The 26,002-nt window shown below is 47.4% G+C and overlaps 1 protein-coding gene across 4 annotated transcripts in view; it reads left to right on the top strand.

Annotated features, from left to right (window-relative positions):
* fryl (furry homolog, like) overlaps positions 1-26,002 on the top strand; it is a 683,156-nt gene that overhangs the window by 256,324 nt on the left and 400,830 nt on the right. For all 4 annotated transcript variants that reach the window (XM_072496733.1, XM_072496730.1, XM_072496731.1 and 1 more), the window contains 2 exons: positions 10,995-11,134; positions 24,332-24,428. In XM_072496733.1, the coding sequence (XP_072352834.1) occupies positions 10,995-11,134; positions 24,332-24,428 (237 nt within the window). The remainder of the gene's footprint in view (positions 1-10,994; positions 11,135-24,331; positions 24,429-26,002) is intronic.

The raw sequence follows: 26,002 nt of genomic DNA, 5'->3' as shown, positions 1-26,002 counted from the left end.
GTTGTGAGACGGTAGCAATTATTTAGAAGATGAAAAGTTAAAAAGCTGTCAACAATGACGGTAACAATGAATATAAAATCGTTAAAATGCACCAACTGATTTAATTTGTTTAGGAAAGGAAATAAACTGCAATCATGATTCACATTACTGGTGACAATCAAATAGGTTTGACATTAATGTGAATTTGCGGCAAGGTGGCACAGTGGTTAGCACTGCTACCTCATTGTCGCTCTATGCCTATGACCTCTTGCTGTAAGTAGAATGTAGAGAGACACTATAAAGTAAGGGGTAAAATTCTTACGGATTGCAGGATCAGAGGGACCTGGCTGGATTGATCATTGAAGTTGGAAGGGCAAGATGGGATGGGCAGTTAATAAAGCATATTATGGGACTTCCAGTGGCAGCTATGGAGTGGGTAGTCGCACATAAGGTGGCTCCTGCCTGAGGACTGATTCGTGGACCGAGGTTTGTTGGCTGGATTAGAATGTTGTACATGGCCCCTAGGGCTAGTGTGCGCATGAACACTACATGTTCAGAGTATTTATGTTTGCACTGGGGAACAAGACAGGAACGTCCACTGTCTCCATTACTTTTTGCATTGGTGATTGAGCCATTGGCTTTAACGGAGTGGAGAGGAATAGGGAGGGGGATGGGGTGGAGCATCGAGTGTCCTTGTATGCAGATGATCTGCTGCTATATATTACAGGCCCGGTTTCTAGTATAGATAGGATTAAGAGAACACTGATGAAATTTAGTTAATTTTGGGGGTATAAGCTCAATGTGGGAAAGAACGAGATGTTCCAGGTTAATGCCCAGATGCAGGGGAGGAATTGGAGAAGTTGCTGTTTCGGTTGATTAAGTCGGGTTTTTGGTATCTGGGAATACAGCTGGCGCATAGTTGGGCTCAGTTGCATAAATTAAATTTGGCTAATTTGGTGGATATGGTGAAGGAGGATTTTAAGAGGTGGGATGTTATTCCGCTATCATTGGCGGGACGGGTCCAGACATGAAGATGATGGTTCTCCCTAAGTTTTGGTTTATCATTTTGAATCTCCCGATCTTCTTGCCCAAATCTTTTTTTGGGAGGGTAAACATGATGATTTGGGACTTTTATATGGGCGGGTAGAGTACCTCTGATTAGGAGGGTATTCTTGGAGGGGACTGGTGGATGGGAGGTTTGGCATTGCCAAATTTGCTGAATTATTACTGGGCAGTGAACGTGGAGGAGGTTCGGAAGTGGGTTGTGGAGGAAGGGTCGGTGTGGGGTGGATGGCTGAGGCTTCGTGCAGGGGGTAAATTTGAGGGCATTGGTGATGGTGTCTATTCTGTTCTCGCTGGCAATGTACTCCACGGGACAGGTGGCGGTTGCCTCACGAAGGATATGGAATAAGTTGAGGCAACATTTTAACACGAGGGAATTCCGCTTTGGGCACCGATCTGGAGTAATCTTAGATTTGTCTCAGCAGGATACGCTTCAACGTACAGGGCGTGGGAGCGGGAGAGGATAGAGAGGTTTAGCGATCTGTTCGTGTATGGCAAGTTTGCAGAGTTGGGAGAGCTGGTTTATTTCGACATTTCCCGGTGTGGGAAGAAGATTGCAACATTCCCCCGATAGTGTATAGCTTGGACCAGGAGCGGGACGACTAAAAAAAGTGGCGGTGAACCCAAAGAAAGTGCGAGGGAAGAAGAGCAAGATGGCGGCGGGCGGGGACCAGGCAGCGTGGATGCAGTGGGCGCAGGAGCAGCAGCAGGTTATCCAGCGTTGCTTCAGGGAGCTCAAAGCGGACCTGCTGGAGCTATCGATAAGCTGCTGGAGCCCAGATGGCCCAGGGGGTGGTGATCCGTGAGGTCCGACGAGACCTTGGGCCTTGCGGTAAAGGTGGAGGCGCACGAGGCGCTCCACAAGAAATGGCAGGAACGGTTCGAGGAGATGGAGAATCGGTCGAGGCGGAAGAATCTGCGGATCCTGGGCCTCCTGGAGGGGTCGGACATGGGGGTCTATGCGGTCACCATGTTAGACTCGCTGATGGGAGCGGGGTACTTCCAGGGACTCCTGTAGCTGGAAGGGGCCCGTAGAGTGCTGGCGAGGAGGCCCAAGGCTAACGAGCCGCCGTGGGCGGTGCTGGTGAGGTTTCATCGGTTCGCTGATCGGGAGTGCGTGCTCAGATGGGCCAAGAAAGAGAGGAGCAGCAGGTGGGAGAACGCAGAGGTTCGAATATATCAGGACTGGAGCGCGGAGGTGGCGAAGAAGAGGGCTGGGTACAACCGGGCGAAGGCGGTGCTGTACAGGAAGGGGATGAAGTTTGGCATGCTGCAGCCGGCATGACTGTGGGTCACCTACAAGGATCGGCACCATTATTTTGAGTCCCTGGAGGAGGCGTGGGCCTTTGTTCAGGCAAAGAAGCTGGACACAAACTGAGGGTCGGGATGGGTGGTGGGGGATTGCTGTTGGTTTTGAGGGGGGGTTCTTTGCTCTTGTTTCTTTTTGATTCGGTGTGGGTGGTTAGGGTGGGTTGGGCACTGTTTTGGTTGGGTCTGTCGGGTGGGCTCTTGGAATGGGGCAAGTAAATGGAGTAGGGGTGGATGGCCGGTAGGGGGGATGGGGCCCCGCGGGGGAGGGTGAGACCCGAGTCGGGGATGAGGGGACTGGGCCTGTAAAAGGAGCTGCGTTAGAGGTGGCGGGGCCGGGCAGGTGAAAAGCGCGGGCTTTTTCCCGCACTGAAGGCTGGAGGGGGCGGGGAAGCGAGGGTTGTTTCCCGTGCTTGGGGTGGAAGGGGGAGGCGGAGACCCTGCTGGTGGGTAATGGAGGAGGAGAGGATTCCCACAATGGGAGGAGTTGAGGGAGTGGCGGGAGTGGCCGGAGTCAGCTGACTTGCGGGAGTGCAATGGGGGGAACAAAGCAGCTGGGAGGGGTCCTAGCTTGGGGGGGGTGGGTGGGGAGACTGGGTTGCTGCTGGTATGGTCAAGGGGGAGCTGGAGCGAGGAGAGGGGGTTGCGACGGGGGTCTGCCGCCGTGGTGACCGGGCAGGACGTGGGATGCGGGCGCATGGCTGGCCGAGGAGAGGTTATGGCTAGTCGGAGGGGGAGGGTAGCCCCCTGATCCGGCTGATAACCTGGAACGTAAGGGGACTGGACGGGCTGGTTAAGCGGGCCTGGGTGTTCGCGCACCTGAAGGGGCTGAAAGCGGATGTGGTCATGCTCCAGGAGACACGTCTGAAGGTGGCAGACCAGGTAAGATTGAGGAAGGGGTGGGTAGGTCAGGTGTTTCATTCGGGGCTGGATGCCAAAAATCGTGGGGTGGCGATCTTGGTGGGAAGGAGGGTGTCGTTCGAGGCGTCGAGCATTGTGGCAGACAATGGCGGCAGGTACGTAATGGTAAGTGGTAAGCTGCAAGGGGAGAGGGTGGTGCTGGTCAACGTGTACGCCCCAAACTGGGACGATGCGAGTTTCATGCGGCGCACGTTGGGTCGGATCCCGGACTTGGAAGTGGGTCGCCTGATAATGGGGTGGGGGGGACACTTTAACATGGTGCTGGATCCGGAACTGGACCGCTGCAGGTCTAGGACGGGTAGGAAGCCAGCGGCGGCTAAAGTGCTGAGGGGGTTTATGGAACAGATGGGAGGGGTGGACCCTTGGAGATTTGCAAGGCCGGCGGCTAGGGAATTTTCATTCCTCTTGCATGTTCATAAGGCCTATTTTCGGATCGACTTTTTTATTATGAGCAGGGCGCTGATAGCGAGAGTAGAGGATACCGAGTACTCGGCGATAGCCATTTCGGATCACGCCATGCATTGGGTAGACCTAGAGCTGGGGGAGGAGAGGGACCAGCGCCCGTTGTGGCGCTTGGATGTGGGGCTGTTGGCGGACGAGGAGATGAGTGAGCGGGTCCGAGGAAGCATAGAGAGATACCTGGAGGCCAATGATAACGGGGAGGTCCGAGTGGGGATGGTCTGGGAGGCGCTGAAGGCGGTGGTTAGGGGAGAGCTGATCTCCATTAGGGCCCACAAGGAGAGGAGAGAGCAGAGGGAGAGGCTGGTGGGGGGAGATGGTGAGGGTAGACGGGAGGTATGTGGAGGTGCCTGAGGAGGGACTGTTGAGGGAGAGGCGTAGCCTCCAGGCCGAATTCGACCTGTTGACCACCTGGAAGGCAGAGGCGCAGTGGAGGAAGGCCCAGGGGGCAATTTATGAATATGGGGAAAAGGCAAGTCAGATGCTGGCGCATCAGCTTTGGAAGCGGGACGCAGCTAGGGAGATCGGGGGAGTTAAGGACAGGGGAGGGAGTGGGGTTGGCATCAATGGGGTCTTCAGGGACTTTTATGAGGAACTGTATCAGTCCGAGCCCCCACTGGAGGAGGGAGGGATGGGCCGCTTTCTGGACCAATTGAGGTTCCCGAAGGTGGAGGAGGGACTGGTGGCGGGATTAGGGGCCCCGATTGGGCTGAAGGAGCTGGCCTAAGGGATAGGGAGCATGCAGGCGGGGAAGGCACCGGGGCCGGATGGTTTCCCGGTCGAATTCTACAAAAAATATGTGAACCTGTTGGGCCCGTTGCTAGTTAGGACCTTCAATGAGGATGCTTTGCCCCCGACGATGTCCCGGGCACGGAGCTCCTTGATCCTGAAGCAGGACAAGGATCCCCTGCAGTGTGGGTCTTACAGGCCGATTTTGTTGTTAAACGTAGATGCCAAGGTGCTGGCGAAGGTCTTAGCCACGAGAATTGAGGATTGTGTGCCGCAGGTGATCCACGAAGGGGATCAAGGATCAAGGAGATCAGTGCCCGGGACATCGCCGGGTCAAAGCGGTGGGACGCATTGCCGCTGTCCCTGACGGGTAGGGCGCAGTCAGTTAAGATGACGGTGCTCCCAACGTTTTTGTTCCTGTTCCAGTGCCTCCCCATTCTTATCCTGAAGGCCTTCTTTAGGCGGGACAACAGGAGCATAACGGGGTTTGTGTGGGCGCGAGGGACTCCGAGGGTGAGAAGGGTGTTCCTGGAGTGGAGTAGGGATGGGGGGGGGGGGGGGGGGGCTGGCACTTCCCAACCTCTGTGGGTACTACTGGGCCGCCAATGTGGCGATGGTGCGCAAGTGGGCGATGGAGGGGGAGGGGGCTGCATGGGAGAGGCTGGAGACAGCGTCTTGTGAGAGTACGAGTCTGGAAGCGCTGGCAACGGCGCCGCTGCCGCTCCCTCCAATGAGGTACACCACGAGCCCGGTGGTGGCGCCTACCCTCAAAATCTGGGGGCAGTGGAGGCGGCAGAGGGGGGAAGTGGGGGCCTCGGTGTGGACCCCAATACGGGGGAACCACCGGTTTGTCCCAGGGAGAATAGATGGAGGGTTTTCGGGGTGGTACAGTGCAGGGATACGAAGGTTGGGGGACCTGTTTGTGGATGGGAAGTTCGCGAGCCTGGGTGAGCTGGAGGAGAAGTATGGGCTCCCCCCGGGGAACACCTTTAGGTATCTACAGGCAAGGGCGTTTGCCAGGCTGCAAGTGGTGGAATTCCTGCTGCTGCTGCCATGCACGGTGCAGGACAGGGTGCTCTGGGGGGGGGTTGGAGAGGGGAAGATCTCGTCAACTTACCAGGTGATGCAGGAGGAGGAGGAGGCCTCGGTGGTGGAGTTGAAGGGTAAGTTGGGGGAGGAAATAGAGGAAGGGACGTGGGCAGATGCTCTTGGGAGGGTGAACTCTTCCTCATCGTGCGCGAGGCTCAGCCTCATACAGTTTAAGGTGCTGCACAGGGCACACATGACCAGAACAAGGATGATCTGGTTTTTTGGGGGTGAGGACAGGTGTGTTAGGTGCTCAAGGAGCCCAGCAAACCACACCCATATGTTCTGGGCATGCCCAGCGCTGGAGGAGTTTTGGAAGGGCGTAGCAAGGATGGTGTCGAGGGTGGTAGGATCCAGGGTGAAACCGGGCTGGGGGCTCGCAATATTTGGAGTTGCAGGGGAGCCGGGAGTGCAGGAGGCGAAAGAGGCCGGTATTCTGGCCTTTGCGTCCCTGGTAGCCCGGCGAAGGATTCTTCTTCAGTGGAAGAATGCGAGGCCCCCAAGAGTGGAATCCTGAATCAACGATATGGCGGGGTTTATTAAATTGGAGGGTGAAATTTGCCTTAAGGGGATCGGTGCAAGGGTTTTTCAGGCGGTGGCAACCATTCTTGGACTTCCTGGCAGAACGGTAGACAATGGTCAGCAGCAGCAGCAACCCGGGGGGGAGGGGGGTGGGGTTCTATTTTATTTTTGTTTGTTTACACTGGGGGATCTGAGGGGGTGAATATGTTTGCTATGTGTTAATTCGGGGTGTTAATTTATTATTTATGTATAGGGGGAGGGGGGCACGGGGGTTGTTTTATTTTGTTCTGTATTGAATTCTATTGGGTTTCTTTTTTTATTTTGTTGTTAATAGTTTGTGAAAACGTCAATAAAAATTATTTAAAAAAGAAAAGATTGTGTCCGAGGATGAGATGGGGAGGGCAAGCTCTCTGATATTTACGGGCAGTAAATGGAAAGGGGAAAAGCCTCATTGGAGGAGATAAAGAGGAGGTGGAGCTGCGTGGGAGATTTGATGGGTGTGTGTGGAATGAGGCCCTGCGGAGGATACATTTGACCTCTTGGTGTGCGATATTGCGTTTAATTCAATTTAAGGTGGGACATAGGGTGCACATAACAAAGTTGAGTATGAATCGTTTTTTCCGGGATGTGGAGGATAGATGTGGGCGATGTTCAAGGGAGCTGGCAAACCACACTCTTATGTCTTAGTCTTGCCTGAAATCCGTGCAGTTTTTTTTTTAAGGGGCAATTTAGCGTGGCCAATGCACATACACTGCACATCTTTGGGTTGTGGGGGCGAAACCCACGCAAACACAGGGAGAATGTGCAAACTCCACACAGACAGTGACCCAGAGCCGGGATCGAACCTGGGACCTCGGCGCCGTGATGCTGCAGGGCTAACCCACTGCGCCACCGTGCTGCCCGAAACCCGTTCAGTTTTGGGAGCCTACGGGAGCTCTGAGCTCGTGGGTGGTGATATTTGGGGTTTTGGAGGATCCGGGAGTGCAGGTGGGGAAGGTGGCTGACCTCTTGGCCTTTGCCTCCCTGATAGCCTGGAGGAAGATCTTGTTAGTGTTGTGAGTTCCAGAGCTGCCTGAGACGGGGGTGGGTGGGTGAGTGGTTTGGGGGAATTCCTGCATTTGGAGAAAATGAAGCTTGCCATTAGGGGGTCAGAGGAGGGGTACTACTTGAGGTGGAAACTGTTTATCTCCTTCTTTAAGGACTACTAAACATCAGATGGGGAAGGGGGTGTTATTGTTGTGTTTTTTCAATTACTTTTCTTTTCCATTTGTGTTATTGTATTTTTGCTAAGAAATGGGGCAAGTGGAGTTTATGGTGAACGGGGGAGGGACTGTGGTTTTAGGAAAGTAGTATAAAGATTGTTGTATTGTGTGCTGTGTATATTAAATGAGAATACCTTGAATATAATACTTAAAAATAAAGCATGTACCATTCTAGGCTTTATTAATAGGGGCATAGATTACAAGAGCAATGAGCTTATGCTGAATGTTATCAGGACATTAATTAGACCCTCAGTTGGAATATTGTGTACAGTTCTGAGAACCACACTATTGGAAGGATGTGAACACATTGGATGAGGGCAGAAGAGATCTACAAGAATGGTTCCAGGGATGAGAAACTTCAGTTATAAGGATAGATTGGAGAGTTGGGTCTGTTCTCCCTGGAGAGAAGAAGACTAAGAGGAGATTTGACAGAGATGTTCAAAATCATGAGGGGACTGGACAGGGTATACAGGGAGAAGCTGTTCCTGCTCATAAAAGAATCGAGAACAAAAGGGCACAGATTTAAAGTGATTTGCAAAGGAAGCAAATGAGAAAAAACTTTTTATACAAGTGGTTCTGGTCTGGAATGCACTGCCTGGGTGGTGTGGTGGAGACACTTTCAATCAAGGTATTCTAGAGGGCATTGGATGATTACTTGAATAGAAACAATGTGCAAAGGTCTGGGGAAAAGGTGCACTAAGTCATGATGCTCGGAGACTTCCGGTGACGGCGGGCGGAAGGCAGCCGCACATTGGAGGGCTCCCGTTCGGGAACGGCATTTTCAGGGAGTAATGCCCGGTCCTAGGGCCAGCGACGGCAGTAAAAGTCGGGAGATGGCGCAAGGAGAAGAAGGATGTCGAAAAACACCAAAAAAACGGCCGGGAAAAAAGCGGCTGAAAGTCCGTTGGAGAGGGGAAAGGTCACCGCGGGGTCAACAAAGAAAATGGAGGCTGGAGCACCAGGGGAGGCCGCAGTGCTTACGGCTGAAGAACTAACTAAGGTGATGGCTGCGGAATTCCAAAAGCAGTTGGCGCAGATTGAGAAATGTATGGAGATGGTGAGGAAGGAGATGAGGGAGGTTTTGAATGTGCTGGTGGAGGAGGCGGTTTCCCCGGTGAAGACGGCGGTGGCGAGCGCAGTGGCGGAGGTGCGAGAGCAAGGGGAGGCGCTGAAGGAAGTGGAGGAGACGGTATTGCAGCACGGTGATCAACTTGCCTCGATGGGGAAGGAGATGCGGAAGGTGGTGGACACGAACAAGAATCTGCAAGGAAAAAGGGAAGATCTGGAAAACAGATCCAGGCGACAGAATTTGAGGGTCGTGGGGCTGCCCGAAGGAGTTGAAGGACCGAAGCCGACTGAGTATTTTGCCACGATGCTGGCAAAACTACTGGGGGAGGGGGAGGACGCCATCCGATATGAACTGGATCGGGCTCATCGGTCGTGGAGGCCTGTACCAAAGGCGAGTGAGCCGCCAAGGGCAGTGACTCTGTGTTTCCGTAGGTACAGTGTGAAGGAGAAGGTCTTCAGCTGGGCCAAGCAGAAAGCGGGTGGTGCAGTGGGCTGGAGCTGGTATATGTGTATACCAGGACTTTACGGTGGAGCTGATGAGGAGGCGGGCCGCCTTCAACCGGGTGAAGAGGGCACTGTACATTGGCAAGGTGCAGTGCGGCATTGTATATCCAGCGAAGCTGAGGGTGACTTACAAGCTCAGGGATTTTTATTTTGGAACGGCGGAAGCAGCGGAGGGGTTTGCGAAGGCAGAAGGACTGTGGCAGAACTGACAAATTGAGGAATGGTCATGTGCCGATGTAACCTCATGACTGTATTTTCTTCTTTTTTTTGTATCATTGCGCGCGGGTGTAGAGGCTAAAGGAGCCAATGTTGCATATATTTGGACAAGGGAAGGGACGGGACTTTCACTCGAAAGGAAGGCTCTTTGGGCTGTAGGTGGATATGCGGGTTTTGTGTGCTAAAAGGGGATCTTTGGGCTTTCCTAGGGCCGGGCAAGGGGGAAAGGGACCCGGGCGGGGGCCTCCACGCTGGCTGGTTTAAGCCGGCCAATGAACGGGAGTGAGGTGGGGGAGGGGCTGCGGCCATCGGAGCCTGACAGAACAGGGTCCGAGTGGTCTAGCCGGGGTGGAAAGTTGGGGGGAGGGAACCGAGGTTGGGAGGAGGAGTTTTACAAGAGGCAGTGGACGGGAGGAGCTGGAGACCTTTTGGGGGGGGGGGGGTACAACTTTGGGGTGTCATGTACGGTACTCTCTTAGAGGCTGGATGGCGTTGGTTGGGGGGGGGGGGGTTGGAGAGCCGTGTAGATTAAGGGTGATTACGGGTAATCCCTGATTCCTTTTTGTCATTTGTTTATGTAAACATGCGGGTTGAGGTTTGGGGGTTGGTGGGCGTATGGGATCGTTGTTATTATGGGGACTGACATATCCTGTTGAGTATTGTTTATTGTTGATGGGTGTAAATGTGGGAGAAAACGTGAAAAAGGAGGAGAATTAAAAAAAAAAAAATTTTTTAAGTCATGATGCTCGTTTGGAGAGCCAGTGCAGACACGATGGGCCAAATGGCCTTCCCTTAAGTCATTGGGTGTCTTTAAGACAGAGATAGATAGGTTATTGATTAATAAGGGGATTCGGGGTTATGGGGAGTAGGCAGGAGAATGGGGATGAGAAACATATCAGCCACGATTGAATGGTGGAGCAGACTTGATAGGCTGACTGGCCTAATTCTGCTCCTCTGACTTATGGTCTTGGGTGATTCTCTGTGATTGTATTGAAATGGTATACTTTAAACTCCTGTGCCTTTGAAAAAAGTTTGCAGAAAAGACTGCTGCACTGGTGTAAATTGGCATTCCAAGGTAAGAACAGTAAATTAAATTGGATGAAGTAATACAGAAATGAGCATTTGTTAATGGGCTATGTGTTAAGTTCCTAGAATCCCAACAGTGTAGAAAGAGACCATTTGGGTCATCCTGTCTGCACTGACCCTCTGAAAGTGCATCCTGCCTAGACTCACTCCTTCTCCCTATCTTCCTTAACACCACTTAACCTGCATACATCTTTGAACACAAAGGGGTAATTTTGTTTTGCCATGGCCAATTCAGCTAACCTGCACATTTTTGTACTGTGGGAGGAAACCAAAGCACCTGGAGGAAAGCCATCTGGTTCAGCAATGTCATTAAAAAAGGACCGCTGCAGTCCTTATCCCATGCGGCCAACATTATTCCAGTCCAATGACAACATGGTTGGCACTTAACTATCCTCCAAAGTGATCTACCAAGCCTTTCATTTGTTAGGGATAGGAAATAAGGGTATTTATTGAGCAATATATCTCTGAATTGCCACAGTGATTTGTACATAATTAATTTCACTGTGCAACATGATGGTGATTATTGATAATATCCTGATCTTACGAGAAATGCTCGTACGACAAAGTCAGCTGTGAGAATTGCTGGGTGCCAGCCTCAGCATTCATTTAAAAATCTTCAAAAAATCAGTGCATAAAAACTACTGCAGACTCATGTTGGGTGGGGGTTCAAGGCAATGGCCACGATTGCGCTTGAGATAAGAATGGTACATTTTATTGTTTCATGCGCGTAAACCTTTTGGATGTTTTCTTCTCTAAAAGTTGGTTTATTTGTGTCCTGTTTTTGTTTTGTAGGTGATTAGCTCTATGAGCTCAGTAGCAGAACACTGCCTTCCCTCTCTACTTCGCACCTTGTTTGATTGGTATAGGCGGCAGAATGGAACAGAAGATGAATCCTATGAATATAGGCCGCGGTCAAGTACAAAATCGAAAGGGTAATTAATTTTGTTTTCTCAAAACGTAAAACAATCCATGGTTGCTTTTAAAAATCTTTTATAATATAATCTTTATTCTTGTCACAAGTAGGCTTACATTAACACTGCAATGAAGTTACACTGTTAGCCCCCTAGTCGCCACACTCCTGCACCTGTTCCGATACACAGAGGGAGAATTCAGAATGTCTAATTCACCTATCAAACACGTCTTTCGGGACTTGTGGGAGGAAAACGGAGCACCCGGAGGAAACCCACGCAGACGAGGGGAAAACATGCAGACATGGGCCCCCCCATGTTTCTTCTTTGTAGGACGTTTTGGGGATTCTTGGAATCTTTCTTTCTTTCCCCCTACTGCCCCGACACAAATATACACCATGAACATCTTGTCTATCAATTTGAAAAAGGCCTTGAAGATATAGATCGATATGGACCTGAACTGGAAGAAGGACTTGGGTAGTCCGTTCATCTTGATCATCTGTACCCTCCCCGCCAGTATCCGTGTCAAGTCATGGGCAATCTGAATCCCCAAGTATCGGAATTTATTTTGGGCTAGTTTAAATGGTAGTCCCTCCAATTCTGCCGCTCCCCCTCTCGGGTTCACTCTTGTTCAGGTTGAGTTAGTAGCCGGAGAAGGCTCCAAACTCTCTCAGAAACTTCATGATTCCTTCTATGCTGCTTTGCGGGTCTGAGATGTGGAGAACCAGATCATCTTCATGGAGCCAGATCTGTGCTCTCTGCCCCCTCTTCGGAATGACTTCCAGCTTCTCGCCGCTCTGAGGACGATCGCCAGCGGCACGATTGCCAGAGGGAATAGGGGCGGGGACAGTGGGCATCCTGCCTTGTGCCTCTGAAATGGATCGTAATTGTATTCAGCAGTCGCCTAATGTTTGTAGTTCACTTTCTCCCTTTAACAAAGCCCGCCTGGTCCTCCACGACCACTTCTGTTTCTCAGTTCTCCAGACACTTAACTAGACATTTTGTGAGTATCTTCGCGTCTACATTGAGCAGCAAAATGGGTCTGTATGACCTGCGTTCTGTTTTTTCTCTGTCCGTTTTGGGTATCAGCGATATGGTGGCCTGTGTTAGCGCTGGAGGCAGGGTGGGCCTTACTCGCGAGTCTGCAAACATCTTCTGCAGGTGAAGGGCCAGTGCCATCACAAATAGTTTTGTAGAAGTCCCGGCGCCTTCCCTACCTTCATGGAGTTGATACTGTTCTTCACCTCTGCCAGTCCCAGTGGTGCTTCCGGCTTCCTCCATCTATCACCCCCGTGACTGGCATATCCAGTCTGTCGAGGAACTGTTTCATCCCCGAGTCTCTGTTGGGGGGCTTGGAGGTGAACAGTCCCAGTTAGAAGGCCTCAAAAACTTTGTTTAAATTTTTTGGTTTGGCTACCAGTCCGCCTCTGCTATCCTTTACCCGTGCTATTTCCCTCGGGCTGCCTGCTTTCTCAGCTGGTGAACCAACAGGCGTTCGTAGAAAGTCCCCGTATCTGGCGGACTTGGTGCACTGCTTTCCTGGTGGATAGCAGGTTAAAGTCCATTTGTAGCTTTTTCCTCGTCGCTAGAAGTTCGACAGTTGAGTCCTCAGAGTATCTTCTATCGACTTCCAAGATGGATTCGATCAGTTGTTGCCCAGCTGCCCCCTCTTCCCTGTCTATGCGTGCCTTATAGATGATAATTTATTTTCTAATCACAGCCTGCAGTGCCTCCCAGAATGTGGAAGGTGAGACCGTTTATGTGGAGCGTGGTCAGAGATTATCGCGGAGTATTTCTCTCTGACTACCTCTGGAAGCACCGATTTTCCCCACTACAAAGAAGTTGCTGCGGGTATAGAATCTGTGTACTGGCGAGAGAAGCGAGAATTCCTTCTCACCTGGATGCAAGAACTGTCATGGGTCCACTGCCCCCATCTGTTCCATAAATGTTCCCAATTCCCTGGCCATGCCTGCCGTTTTCCTCGTTCTGGGGTTTGATCTGTCCTTTAGTGGGCCCTGTACACAGTTAAAGTCTCCCCTCATGATCAGTCGGTGTGTGTCTATGTTGGGGATTTTCTCCATGGTCTTCTTTACAGGTTCTGTACAGAATATTTTCACCCACCCACCCCTGTATTTTGTGTACAGACCTGCTCTGCTGGTCATCCCAGTTGGGAGCCATTCAGAACACCACTGACCATGTACGTAACCGTCCTCGTTGCAGTGAACACCGTCCTCTTGCTTATCAATATGGCTGCTCCCTTGGCTCTTGTCCTGCTGCAGGAATGACAGGTCTGTCCCACCCAACCCTTCCTTGCCCATAATCGGTCCTTCTCCCTCAGATGCCATTCGTGGAGGAAGACTATGTCAGCTTTCATGCTTTTCAGGTGGGCGAAGATTCTGGCTCTTTTTGCTGGCCCATTATGTCCCCTGACTTTCCAGGGGACTATTCTGATTGCCCCCCATCGCCCTTCTCTGCGGGATCAACCATACTTACCTTGTGAATGCGACCCTGCACCCCGGGCATTCCCTTTGTTAGTGGGACATCCAAAATGATTGCCATCAGTCACCATGACGACAGGATCCTGCGCTCCGTGGTTTTCCTTTGTCCAGGGGACACCCAACGTGGCCGCCAACTGTGGGTGAACTCATGTTCTCGGGGTTTCCCTTTGTTTCGCGACGGACCCTAAAACGTAGCTGCTTGCAATGCCATCTTGTTCCACGTTTCCGAGAGTGACCTGCTAAAACCCCCCTTCCACCCCCTTGCCGTTTTGTTCCCCCTCTGATTTTGTTTCCTCCCACTCCTCTCGCTGCCCTCACCCACCCACCCCTGTATTTTCCCTCTTCTGTCTATCCCTCTGCCTTCCCCACACAATTCTGTGGCCCCCCCCCACCAGACGCGCTCTCCCTGGTGGGAGAGGCCCCCGTTTCACTCATACCTCCTTGTGCTAGCTTTCGCGCTAGTGTGGTGGCCCTCTTCCCAGGGTCGATCTTACCCCTTCCGACGCCTGCCCTGCTGGTGTCCCTGCTATCTCTTCCTCCCCTCCCCTGTGGTCTGCTGCACCCTCCCCTCTTTTCTATGTGCAGGTTCCCCTGTTCATAGCGAGGTGCGCAAAATTGTCCATTGTCATGTGAGAGTACCTTTAAGAAATGGGTGTTTAAGAAATGTACCTTTAAGAAATGGGTGTTTATCAGTGCTGTCATAGTGTGGGTGGAGCTGGGCTGTCTGTCAGCTTTTTACTTTTGTTTTAGGCTGTTTGCTGCAGGGTGTGTTTTAGATTTGTTTTCAGTGTTGGAGCTGAAGTATTTCAGCTGTATTGACAAGGCAGGTGTACTGTTGATCTCTCTGCCATGAAAAGACGATCCCTTGATCATTTGGTGAATTCGGAATTATAAATGTTTTCAGTAGTGAATGTAAACCTGATGTGCTTCTGTTAAAAGGTGTTTCTTTTGTCTTCTGGATGTTGTTTGGGAAGTTATTAAGGATTGCTTAGTGTTGTATTCTTTGGGGGTAGTATTTGAATTGATGGTTGCCAAGATGTTCACTATGTTTTAAAAAGGGTAACTTGAGTTCATAGAATAAACATTGTTTTGTTTTTTAAAATACTTTTCCATTTCTGCTGTAGCATACCTGTAGAGTGGGCCGTGTGCTCCCCATACCACAGTCTATTCAAAGTTGTGGGTCAGGACTCCATGATACACTTTGGGGTCCTCTAAACCCTGGCCCAGAACAAATTGGGGGCTCGTCCGGGATTAAAGTCTATCTATTGGATTGGCTTAGTGAACTTAAAGACAGTGAGGGGTGAGCATATTGTGGTTGCTTTTCAGGTGTGGTATTTCAGTTTAAGTGGGGAGTGTGTTGTGGACAATGGCTCTTTCAGAGGCTCTGAAGTTTTTGGGGGTGGAGACTGTCACACACAGTACCTTACAGACAGAGACGAAAAGGAGACAGTTGGATTTGGCAAAAACATTGCAGTTAACATTACCTGACAAAATTGCGGAAAGATGAGGTAATTATGGCGATGGCTAAGCATTTAAGGTTGCCTGAGATACAGCTTGATTCATTGGAAATGGCAAAAATTGAGTTACAAATTAAACAAATGGAACATGAGAAAGAATTAAAGCAGCTTGAATATGAAAGACAGAGAGAGGAAAAAGAAAGAGAGAGAGAAGAAAGAAGAAAAGAAAGAATAGCCCTAGCAGAACAAAAATAAAGAGAAAGGGAGATATGGATCAGGGAAAAAGTTGAAGAGAGAGAGTTTGAACTTCAGAAAAAGGCCATGAAACATGACAGTCAGTTAAAATTGGCAGACGTAAAGGGAAACGCACAGTTGGATGATAGTGATGAGGATAGTGAGAAAGAGCGTCAAAGTCAAAGGCTTGGTGGGGATCTATTTAAACATGTCCACGCAGTGCTAAGGTTTGATGAGAAGGAGGTAGAAGCCTTTTTAATTTCATTTGAGAAGGTAGCTAAAGAAATGAAATGGCCACAGGACATGTGGGTATTACTGTTTCAAACAAAGCTGATGGGTAAGGCTAGTGAAGTGTTTGCATCACTACTGGGGGAGGTATCTGGGATGCATGAGGAGGTGAAAAAATCCATCTTGGGTGCACATGAACTAGTGCCTGAAACCTACAGACAAAAGGTTTAGAAATTTAAGGAAAGAAAGGCTCAGAGTAATTTTGATAGGTGGGTAAGGGCATTGAAAATAGACCAAACGTATGAAGCTCTAGAGAAATTATACTTTTGGAGGAGTTTTAAAAATTCAATTCCTGATGTAGTGAGAACTCGTGTGGAAGAGCAGATGGTTAAAACTGCGAGATGAGCAGCAGAAATGGCAGATGATTATGAATTAGTTCATAAATCAAAGCTTGGTTTCCGACATCAGTTTCAGCCTGTGAGGGATAGAAAATGGGGACATGAGAAATATTCAAGTGGTAAAGGTAAAGGTGATCTGGTAAGGGGAGTGTACCTCAGATTAAAAAGGAAATCCAGGAGGGTGGAAAAGAAATGAAAAATTTCAAATGTTTTCACTGTAAGAAACTAGGCCATGTAAAGTCACAGTGTTGGTGGTTGAAGAATAGCACTGGGAAGGCTGATGTGATAAAACAGGATAAGACAATGGGGTTTGTTAAAGTGGTAAAGGAAAGCCCAAGCGAAGCGAAGGAGGTACAAAAGATTGTACAGCCTGATCAAGAGATGATTGATAAGAAGGTGCCAGATGTCTTTAAAGAATTTACTTGTGTGGGTAAAGTTTACTCATGTGTATCAAGAGGAGGTAAAGAAGTCACAATTTTAAGAGATACGGGAGCTGGTCAATCTTTAATGGTAAGAGATGAGGAGTTATGTAGTTTGGGAAGAATGTTGCCAGAAAAGGTGGTAATATGTAAAATTCAGGGTGAGAGGAGTAGTGTTCCATTATATAGGGTAAGATTGGAAAGTCCATTGAAGAGTGGTGAAGTGGTAGTAGGAGTAATAGAGAAACTATCTTGTCCAGGAATACAGTTTATCTTGGGTAATGATATAGCTGGATCGCAGGTGAGAGTGATGCCTACTGTGGTTGATAAGCCAGTGGAAAATCAGACAACTGAAATGTTGAAGGACAAATATCCTGGAATTTTCCGGATTGTGTAGTAACAAGGTCTCAAAGTCACAGGTTAAGACAAGAGGAGAAATCAGGGAGTGAAGATAAAGGTGAAGTGCAATTATCAGAAACGATTTTTGATCAGATGGTGGAGGACGAAGCGGATATTTTTAGTTCAGGGAAATTGGCGGAGTTACAACAAAAGGATATAGAAATAAAACGGATGTATCAGAAAGCTTATAAGGAAGAGGAATCTGAGTGTATACCAGAGTGTTATTACTGTAAAAGTGATGTCTTGATGAGGAAATGGAGACCTTTACATATGCAGGCGGATGAAAAATGGGCAGAAGTTCATCAAGTAGTATTGCCAGTAGGGTATAGAAAGGAGGTGTTGCGAGTTGCACATGAGGTACCAATGGGAGGTCATTTGGGAATAAGGAAAACTCAAGCTGAAATACAAAAACATTTTTATTGGCCTGGACCACATAAAGATGTAGTTAAATTTTGTCAATCATGTCACACATGTCAAGTGATAGGGAAACCTCAAGCAGTGATAAAACCAGCGCCCGTGACACCCATTCCAGCATTTGAGGAACCTTTTACAAGGGTCCTAATTGATTGCGTAGGACCGCTTCCTAAAACGAAAAATGGGAATCAATATCTTTTGACTATAATGGATGTGTCTACTAGGTTTCCAGAGGCCATTCCAGTACGTAATATTAAAAAGATTGTGGAGGAGTTACTTAAATTCTTTACTAGATACCGACTACCCACAGAAATACAATCGGATCAAGGATCAAATTTTACCTCTAGGTCATTCAAAGAAGTTATGGATAGATTAGGAAGAAAACAATTTAAATCAACTGTGTACCATCCAGAATCGCAGGGAGCGTTAGAATGGTGGGTGATGGGGGTGGGGGGGGGGGGGGGGGGGTTACCAGAATGAGGAGGGCGGTTCTGCAGAGATGACAGTCAGTGTTAGGCCTCCCTAACTTGCTGTACTATTATTCAGCGGCAAATGCGGAGAAGGTGCGGGGCTGGAGCAAAGAGGGGTAGGCCCAGTGGGTAAAGGGTGAGTTGAGCTCGTGTAGGGGGGTCGGGGTTGCGGGCACTGGTAATGGCGCCGCCTTCGATGACTCCAGGAAAGTATTCGGTGAGTCCGGTGGTGGTGGCCACATTTGGTGGTGAAGATTTGGAGGGAGTTTAGGCAGCAGTTTACGCTGGGGGCCAGGTCAGCGTGGATGTCGATTAGGGGGAATGATGGGCTCGAGTTGGAGAGGATGGATGCGACAGATGGATAGTACATCGTGCGCACCTCACAAAATCAAGGATGAACCAGCTGTTCGAGGGGGTGAAGGATGTCTGTGAGTGGTGAGGGAGGGGCTCCGCAAACTATGTTCATATGTTTTTGTCCTGCCCGAAGCTGGAAAGTTTTTGGAGGACGGTATTTAGCACAATCTCGGTGCGGGAGGGGTCTTCCACACGGATGTGGAGCCCGGTCCCCTAGCAACCATATTTGCGGTGTCGGACCGACCGAGTTGTAGGTGGGTGCGGGGACAGATGTTTTAGCCTTTGCTTCGCTGATCGCTTGTAGGTCGTTCTTATTGGAGATCAGTTTCTCCACCCTGTGCCTCGGCGTGGAGGGGGGACCTGATGGAATTTTTGACCCTAGAGCAGGTGAAGTTCGAGCTGAGGGGGGTGAAGGAGGGGGTTCTACATTAGTTGGGGTTTGTTTATCGTGCACTTTTGGGAGTTGGTTAACATTGACTGTTTAGGGGAGTGGTGGATGGATGGTTGGGAGGGTTTCTTGGGTTTGGGTGGGATTTCTTTTTTCATATTGTTAGGGTTGTTCTTGTTTTTGTTTTGTATGGTGAAAACTTGTCGAATGAAAATATTTTTAAAAAGATCCAATTTTCACAAGCAAGGCGCACTCCTTGTTCCTGAAATCTTCAGAATGCCAGTCTGTTCCATCCCTTTTCTTTTGAATGGAAAACAAACTTTCCCAAGAATCCTTCTTGGCTGTTATCACAAAATAGTTCTTCTGCTTATCGAGCAGATCTACTTTGCCTCTCAAAAATATCTCATGTGAAATAATATGAAAAGATGTGAAATCTGTCACCTGATTGCATTAGGTTTCTGTTTGAGTTTCTCCCCCAAGGCAACCCGATTACATTGATATTTCACAAGCTGGGGTCTTCCGGAATTCTAAATGTTATATTAAGTTTAATGGAATATTTTTTTAATAGATTATCAATAGAATCCCTGACGTGCAGAAGGAGGCGTTTCAGCTCATCGAGTCTGTACTGACACTCCGAAAGAGCACCTTACCTAGATCCACTCCCCCGCCCTATCCCCATAACTTAACCTGCACATCTTTGGACTGAGAGAGGAAACTGGAGCACCCAGAGGAAACCCATGCAGTCACAGGGAAACGTACAAACTCCACACAGTCCCCCAAGGTCAGAATTGAGCCCAGGTCTCTGGTGCTGTGAGGCAGCAGTGCTAACCACTGTGCCACTGTACAGTTTCAGAACAATACAACTAAATGTTTAATACAAATAAACTCCAAGAATGTCATATTTTATTTCTGAATTGAATGGGATTTTACAACAATCCATTTGTTTTGTGGTCACCATACTAGCTTTTATTCTAGAATTCATTTAATTAATTGGATTGAAGTTTCCCAGCTGCCAGGATGGGGATTTGAACTAATGGGCAGGATTTTTCGGATGATAGGTTTTCCTGCCCCGCCAGCCAGAGTCAGTGGGGAATGCATCCCTGCCAAGTACAGCAGCCATGCAGCCGTTTAATGCTTTGAGGAGCATCAATTGGCTGAAAGTAGTACTTCTGCCCCTCACTCAGGCCGAAGTCCCACCACAGAGAGCTCTGTGTAATTGCAGCAGTGACCAGGACTGGAACTACAAGCAGTTCGCAGATTCCAAGTCCCAGATAACCTGCTCGGCTTTCTCCCCGTCCTGAACTCTACCTATTAGCCTCAAAATTGAAGCTGGGCAGGAAGCATCACTTAAGTGAAGGCCACTTAACCACCTCAATTTCGAGGGCAAGCTGGCCACCCCACTGTAATATTTTGGGCAGGAAGGACACCCATGGAATTTTACTTGCCCCCCCAACCCCCAGCCTCCAAACTTGCCAGTCGGCAGCCTGTAAATTTCTGCCCCATGTTTCTGGATGCAGAGCTCTGGATTACTAATCCTACGCTACTCTGTCCTATGTTTTTCCATTGAAAGTTCTTCTATCGTATAAGAGACAACAACAGTTTGTTGCAAAGACTCCTACTGGACAATGGGGAACATTGTTTCTGTGGTGAAGTTTTGTTCTATAAGTTTGCCCTCGGATAGTAATAATACTTCACTTAGGAAATATTTTTCACAAAAAGCATGCAGCAACAATAGGGTGAAGTGTGCAAAATTGGTTGGCTGCCCAAAGGATATTTATAATGTAACCTTCAATGGAAAGTGTTACTTCAACAATGTTCTGTTTATTTCTTTAATCTGCAGTTATTGTAACAGAATTGTTCAGTCATGCTCCCAACTACAACTTTTCCTATGTAATCTTTTATTGCATTGAACACAGCTACCTTTATTGGTTTGTTTCTCCGAGATATTTCAGGAGGTGGTGGCGTAGTGGTGTTGTCACTAAATAGTAATCCAGAGTCCCAGGGCAAGATCTTGGGGCCTGGGTTCAAATCCCACCATGGCACATGGTGAAATTGGAATTCAATAAAAATCTGGGATTAAAAGTCTAATGATGATTATGAAACCATTGTCAATTGTCGTAAAAACCCATTTGATTCCCTAATGTCCCTTGGGGAGCAAATCTGCCATTCTTACCCGGTTTGATCTACATGTGACTCCAGATCTGTAGCAATGTGTTTGACTCTCAAAATCTCTCTAAGGTGGAGGGCAGTTAGGAATGGGCAATAAATGCTGACCCAGCGATGCTCACATCCCATAAATGAATAAAAAATAAATAAATAGCTCTCTGCTGAGAAATTTGGCAAGTTACATGGGGAGATTAAGATGGCAATATCATTGAGTGAAATATTATACAGTAAAAAATACAACAGTGGCTGGAATTTATACACTGCTTTCAGTGTGGTAAAATATCCTGAGATGCCTTGTAGAACCATTATAAAGCAAAAAGCTGACTCAAGTCACAGAAGGTTGGGAAGAGAGCTAAGTTTAAAGGAGAAAAGAGAGTTCGGCAGAGAATTCCAGAGCTTTTGGTCTTGGCACCTGAAGGCATTTGCACCCATGATGGCGCAATTAAAATTGGAATGTTCAAGAGGCTTGAATTGGGGTGTTGATGTCTTGAGAGAGTCGTGGGTCTGAAGAATATTGTTGAGATAGAGAGGAGTGAGGTCAGAGAGGGATTTGAAAACAAAGATGAGAATTTTAAAATCGAATCATTGCGTAACTGCAAGCCAGCGTAGGTCAGCAAGCATAGGAGTGATTGGAAAATGAGATTTGGCATGAGTTCGAATACAGGTATCAGGATTTTGATGACTTCAACTTGACAGATGTTAGAATGTGGGGGCTGACTAAGTGTGCATGGGAATCGTCGGATCTAGCGATAATAAGGCATGGTTGGCAGTTTCTGCAGCAGTAACTTGATGCAGGGTCAGGTGATGTTATGGAGATGGAAGTAATTGGTCTCAAGTGACCCAGTGACCGTCTGAATATGCAGCTGGAAGCTCATCTTGGACAAATCTGACATCAAGGCAGCCTGAGACAGTTGCTAGAGAAAAGGGGTGAAGTTGGTGCCAAGGGAACAGAGTTTATTGCAGGAAATATTTCATTGGAAGAAATTTCTGTTCATCTAGTACTGGATTTCAGATAGGCAGTCGTCAACTTGGAGACAGTGGAGGAGCCTTGGGAGCTTGTAATAAATCTGTGTGTTACCATGCATGTGAATAAACATCCTCTATGTTTACTGATACTGAAGCTGTGTTTTGGGAGGGGAGCTGGAAGGGGCCAAGGGAACACCAGAGGTAATAGTGTGGGGATATAGGGAAGCCATTACAAATGATACACTGGCTACAATTAGATAAATAGGTATTGAACAAAGCTTCAATTAGATAAACAAGAATGGAACAAAGTAAGTGCAGTTCCATGCAGCTGGACCACAGTGGAAAACGACTGAAGGACGATGGCGTGGTCAGCTGTATCAAAGGCTGAAGACAGGGTGAGAAAGAGTAGTTGGATTTGGATTTTGTTTATTGTCACGTGCACCAAGGTACAGTGAAAAGTATTTTTCTGCGAGCAGCACAACAGATCAATTAAGTACATGAAAAGAAAAGGAAATAAAAGAAAATATATAATAGGGCAACACAAGGTACACAATGTAACTACATAACACCGGCATCGGGTGAAAAATACAGGGGTGTAGTGTTAATGAGATCAGTCCATAAGAGGGTCATTTAGGAGTCTGGTAACAGCGGGGAAAAAGCTGTTTTTGAGTCTGTTCATGCGTGTTCTCAGACTTTTGTATCTCCTGCCCGATGGAAGAAGTTGGAAGAGTGAGTAAGCCGGGTGGGAGGGGTCTTTGATTATGCTGCACACTTTCCCCAGGCAGCGGGAGGTGTAGATGGAGTCAATGGATGGGAGGCAGGTTTGTGTGATGGACCTGGTGGTGTTCACGACTCTCTGAAGTTTCTTGCAGTCTTGGGCCGAGCAGGCTGTGATGCAGCCAGATAGGATGCTTTCTATGGTGCATCTGTAAAAGTTGGTAAGAGTCAATATGGACATGCTGAATTTCCTTAGTTTGCTGCGGAAGTATAGGCGCTGTTGTGCTTTCTTGATAGTAGCGTCGACGTGGGTGGACCAGGACAGATTTTTGGAGATGTGTACCCCTAGGAATTTGAAACTGCTAACCATCTCCACCTCAGCCCCGTTGATGCTGACAGGGGTGTGTACAGTTCTTTGCTTTTTCGATGTTTACCCTCTGCCACTGTCACTTAGGATGTAGTCTTTGACTTTGATGAGAGCACTGCGCCAGGGATAGAATCATGATTGAACGGATTGGATCTTGGAGATCTTGGAAAAATGGGCATAGGTTTTGGAGGTGTCAACGCAATCACGGACTTTGAAGAGGAAAGATGGGACTTTCATTTGCAAAAATTGTGATTTTGGAGGTTGGTTTTTGAGGAAGGTTGGCCATTTACAGGGGAGAGGGACATTACCTGAAACCAAAGCATTAATATAAACTAACCTGAGAGTCAAGAAGGGAAGTTTGGTAGTTATCAGTGAATATAAGGTTGAGGTGGGTCTCTGGAGAGGACATGAAGCAAAATACTAAAGCAACTAGGGGAATGATTCAAATTATGAGCTAGGGAAGAGAGGGGAACCTTAGAGGGCTCGGAGAAGGGAGAAGGAAGAAAAGTGGTGAAGGCAGCTAATCAAATGGTCTTAATTTGAGTACTAAAGAAATCCATAAGCCCTCCCACTTCCATAGAATCCGTACAGTGCAGAGGAGACCATTTGGCCCATTGAGTGGACTGATCCTCCAAAATATCACTCTACCTAGGCCCACTCCCCTGCCTTATCCACGTAACCCCGCCACGTGCACATCCTTGGACACTAAGGGGCAATTTAGCATGGCCAATCCACCTAACCTGCACATCTTTGGACTGTGGGAGGAAACTGAAGCACACGGAGGAAACCTACGCAGACATGGGGAGAAAATGCAAATTCCACATAGACAGTTACCCAAGGCATGAATTGAACACAGGTCCCTGGCGCTGTGAGGCAGCAGTGCTAACCACTATGCCACCGTGCTACCCTTTGTTGGTGAAGTTGGAGGAGACAGGAGAGGGTTCAAGAGGGCGATTTGCAGTGGGGAGAATAAGCTGTGTGTTATCCAAAGATGGTCCTAGAACAGTGAGCACTTTTGGCATAAAGCAGAGGATCCAATAGTGCTTTATATCGCCCAGCCAGAACTGGTGATGAATGGCTAAACCAGATGTCTTCTGGATCCATTCAGGTCTGGCTCCCTCAGTCTTAAGAAAGTTGAATTGAAGGTTATGCTGCTGGAATAGCCACGGTGAGAAAGAATAATGGTTTACTAGGGACTATGGCATCAAAGATGGAGGTGAAGGTGTGATTGAGCACATGAGTAGCTTCAGCAATGTTGTGCTGAGTGTAGAATCAAATGCTAGACAGCTGGGGTTTTGAAAATACAATTGTAAGTGAATTGTGATAGATGCTTTTTCTAGGGGTAGGGTACAGAAAAAAACTGGGTTGGAGGAGGAATTATGGAATGGTTACAACACAAGTCCATGCCAACAGGAGCAATTTAACTACTCAGCAGCACTTTCACTGGAGCCTTGCAATTTTTTTCCCCCTTCAGAAGGGGAATGACGACACTTGCCACTAACCTTGGGGTGTGCTTGCCAAGATGTCAACGTTTTCCTGGAAATCTCCTCTGCAATTGTTTCTAACCACAGTCCACTTTCCAATAATTATTAAAATTAAATAACTGAAATTGATTAGTCAATCCGTGTACAGAAACATGAAACACACCAAATGCAAGAGCAGTACTTTCAAGTTTTCTAAAGCAGAATCGTGAAAAATAAGCAATTGTTGATATATTTTACGCATTTGTTTTTCTCTTTTTTTCAGGGATGAACAACATCGTGATAGAGATTATCTGCTTGAGAGACGAGACTTAGCTATAGATTTCATTTTCTGTTTAGTTTTAATAGAAGTTTTAAAACAGGTAAGCTAGTTTTGTTCTGCATATGCTGGTATTTTTAATGGATTATTAAGTGTTTACGCTCCTGGCCTCACCCCCACCTCCACCCCAGAAGGTCGTTCAGACTAATGACACGCCCATGTAAAAAGTGCCCGTTATGACAGCAACTAAGAGCACAATCTAATCTATGTAAAAACAGTGGATGGCAGAGAAGGAAGATGATGGTGTTTAAATAAGTGACTTGTTAATATTAGCCATGAATAATCGCATAATTCTGGATAAATGTTATTTTTAAAAGCTTCCATGGCTACAGAATCCAAAGGAATTAAGAAGCAGTTTATTTAATGACCCTTTGGCAGCACCGTATGTTTTGTAAGTTTATCATTGTGTGTTTGTCATTTGTATCATGCAATTATATTTTACTTTCAGTATTTTCTCTTTACTGAATTTAATTTTGCTATCATCTAGTTTATACAATCTGTTCACCATCATTTTGCAGATACTTAGCTTCTGGTTGTCTGATCCTGAAGCATAAACTAGTTATATAAGAGCACAGTCTACCTAAAGAAGAGAATTGTAGATGAAAAAGGTTATTTTTGCTCAAATTCATTTATCATTGATTTGTGAATTGGCTTGTAAATATTCATATTTTGTTGGATCAATTCTGAAGTTGAGGTTATTTCAAACAATATATTTAATGCCTATCAAAATCAAACTTTTCCAATATCAGATTCAATTTCTTACTCTTAGGTTCTGACTATCTATTGAGCACCCCTCCTATATTTGTTCAATACTTTTCTTAATATCTCTTCATATTATCCATATGTTTGAATTTTCTATTTTTCACCTTTTGTGGCATGGTCTTTTGTGAATTTTGTGCTTGCTTAATAAAAATGCCTTTTGTTTTACACAACCAGTATCAATGTGCAGCCTTCCCAGATCCTATAAATGCAGGTTTATGCAAGCCAAACTCTGTTTCCAAAATGTGTCTCGAGCCCAATTTCAAAAGAATGTTTACGAATAAGCAATAGTTATATATATTTTTTTCACATCACCCATCCTTTGACTACTAAATAAGGTTAGTAACTTAATTTAAGTTGGACACAGTTTTGTGCTGTGGGCCCATTTCAACAAGCAGATGGATTAAGATTTCTCAAACAAATTCAGATAAGATACTTCAATCCTTTGTCTAACCAGTTCAATCCAGGTTGCTGAGGTGGAAAGCTGTATCTTGACACATTACATCACCTCAACTCCTTTTTCTTTCTAAATCAGCAGAATAGTAGACTTGTGCAGTCTGCCTGAATCTTGCTGTTTCTGACCACCATTTGTATTCCTTTTACCAAGCGGGTGATGGTGACCTGTAGCTCACTGCCTGAAAGGGTGGGAGGACTGAAATCCTTCATTGTATTTAGAAAATACTTAGTTGTGTACCTGTGGTAACCTACAGGGTTATGGAACAGAAGATAGAAAGTGTGATTAGGTGGTGTAACCTTTTCTTGATTAGTACATTTATGGTGGGCCATATGGCTACCTGCTTTACCTGAAAATTTCTGTTTTAAGATGCCAACATTTGTTGCCTACCCATAATTGCCCTT

This window comes from Scyliorhinus torazame, chromosome 3 (assembly GCF_047496885.1).
Source record: "Scyliorhinus torazame isolate Kashiwa2021f chromosome 3, sScyTor2.1, whole genome shotgun sequence".
Taxonomy (NCBI): Eukaryota; Metazoa; Chordata; class Chondrichthyes; order Carcharhiniformes; family Scyliorhinidae; genus Scyliorhinus; species Scyliorhinus torazame.
Note: the sequence above shows the minus strand (reverse complement) of the source record. Positions and strands in the feature narration are given on the sequence as shown.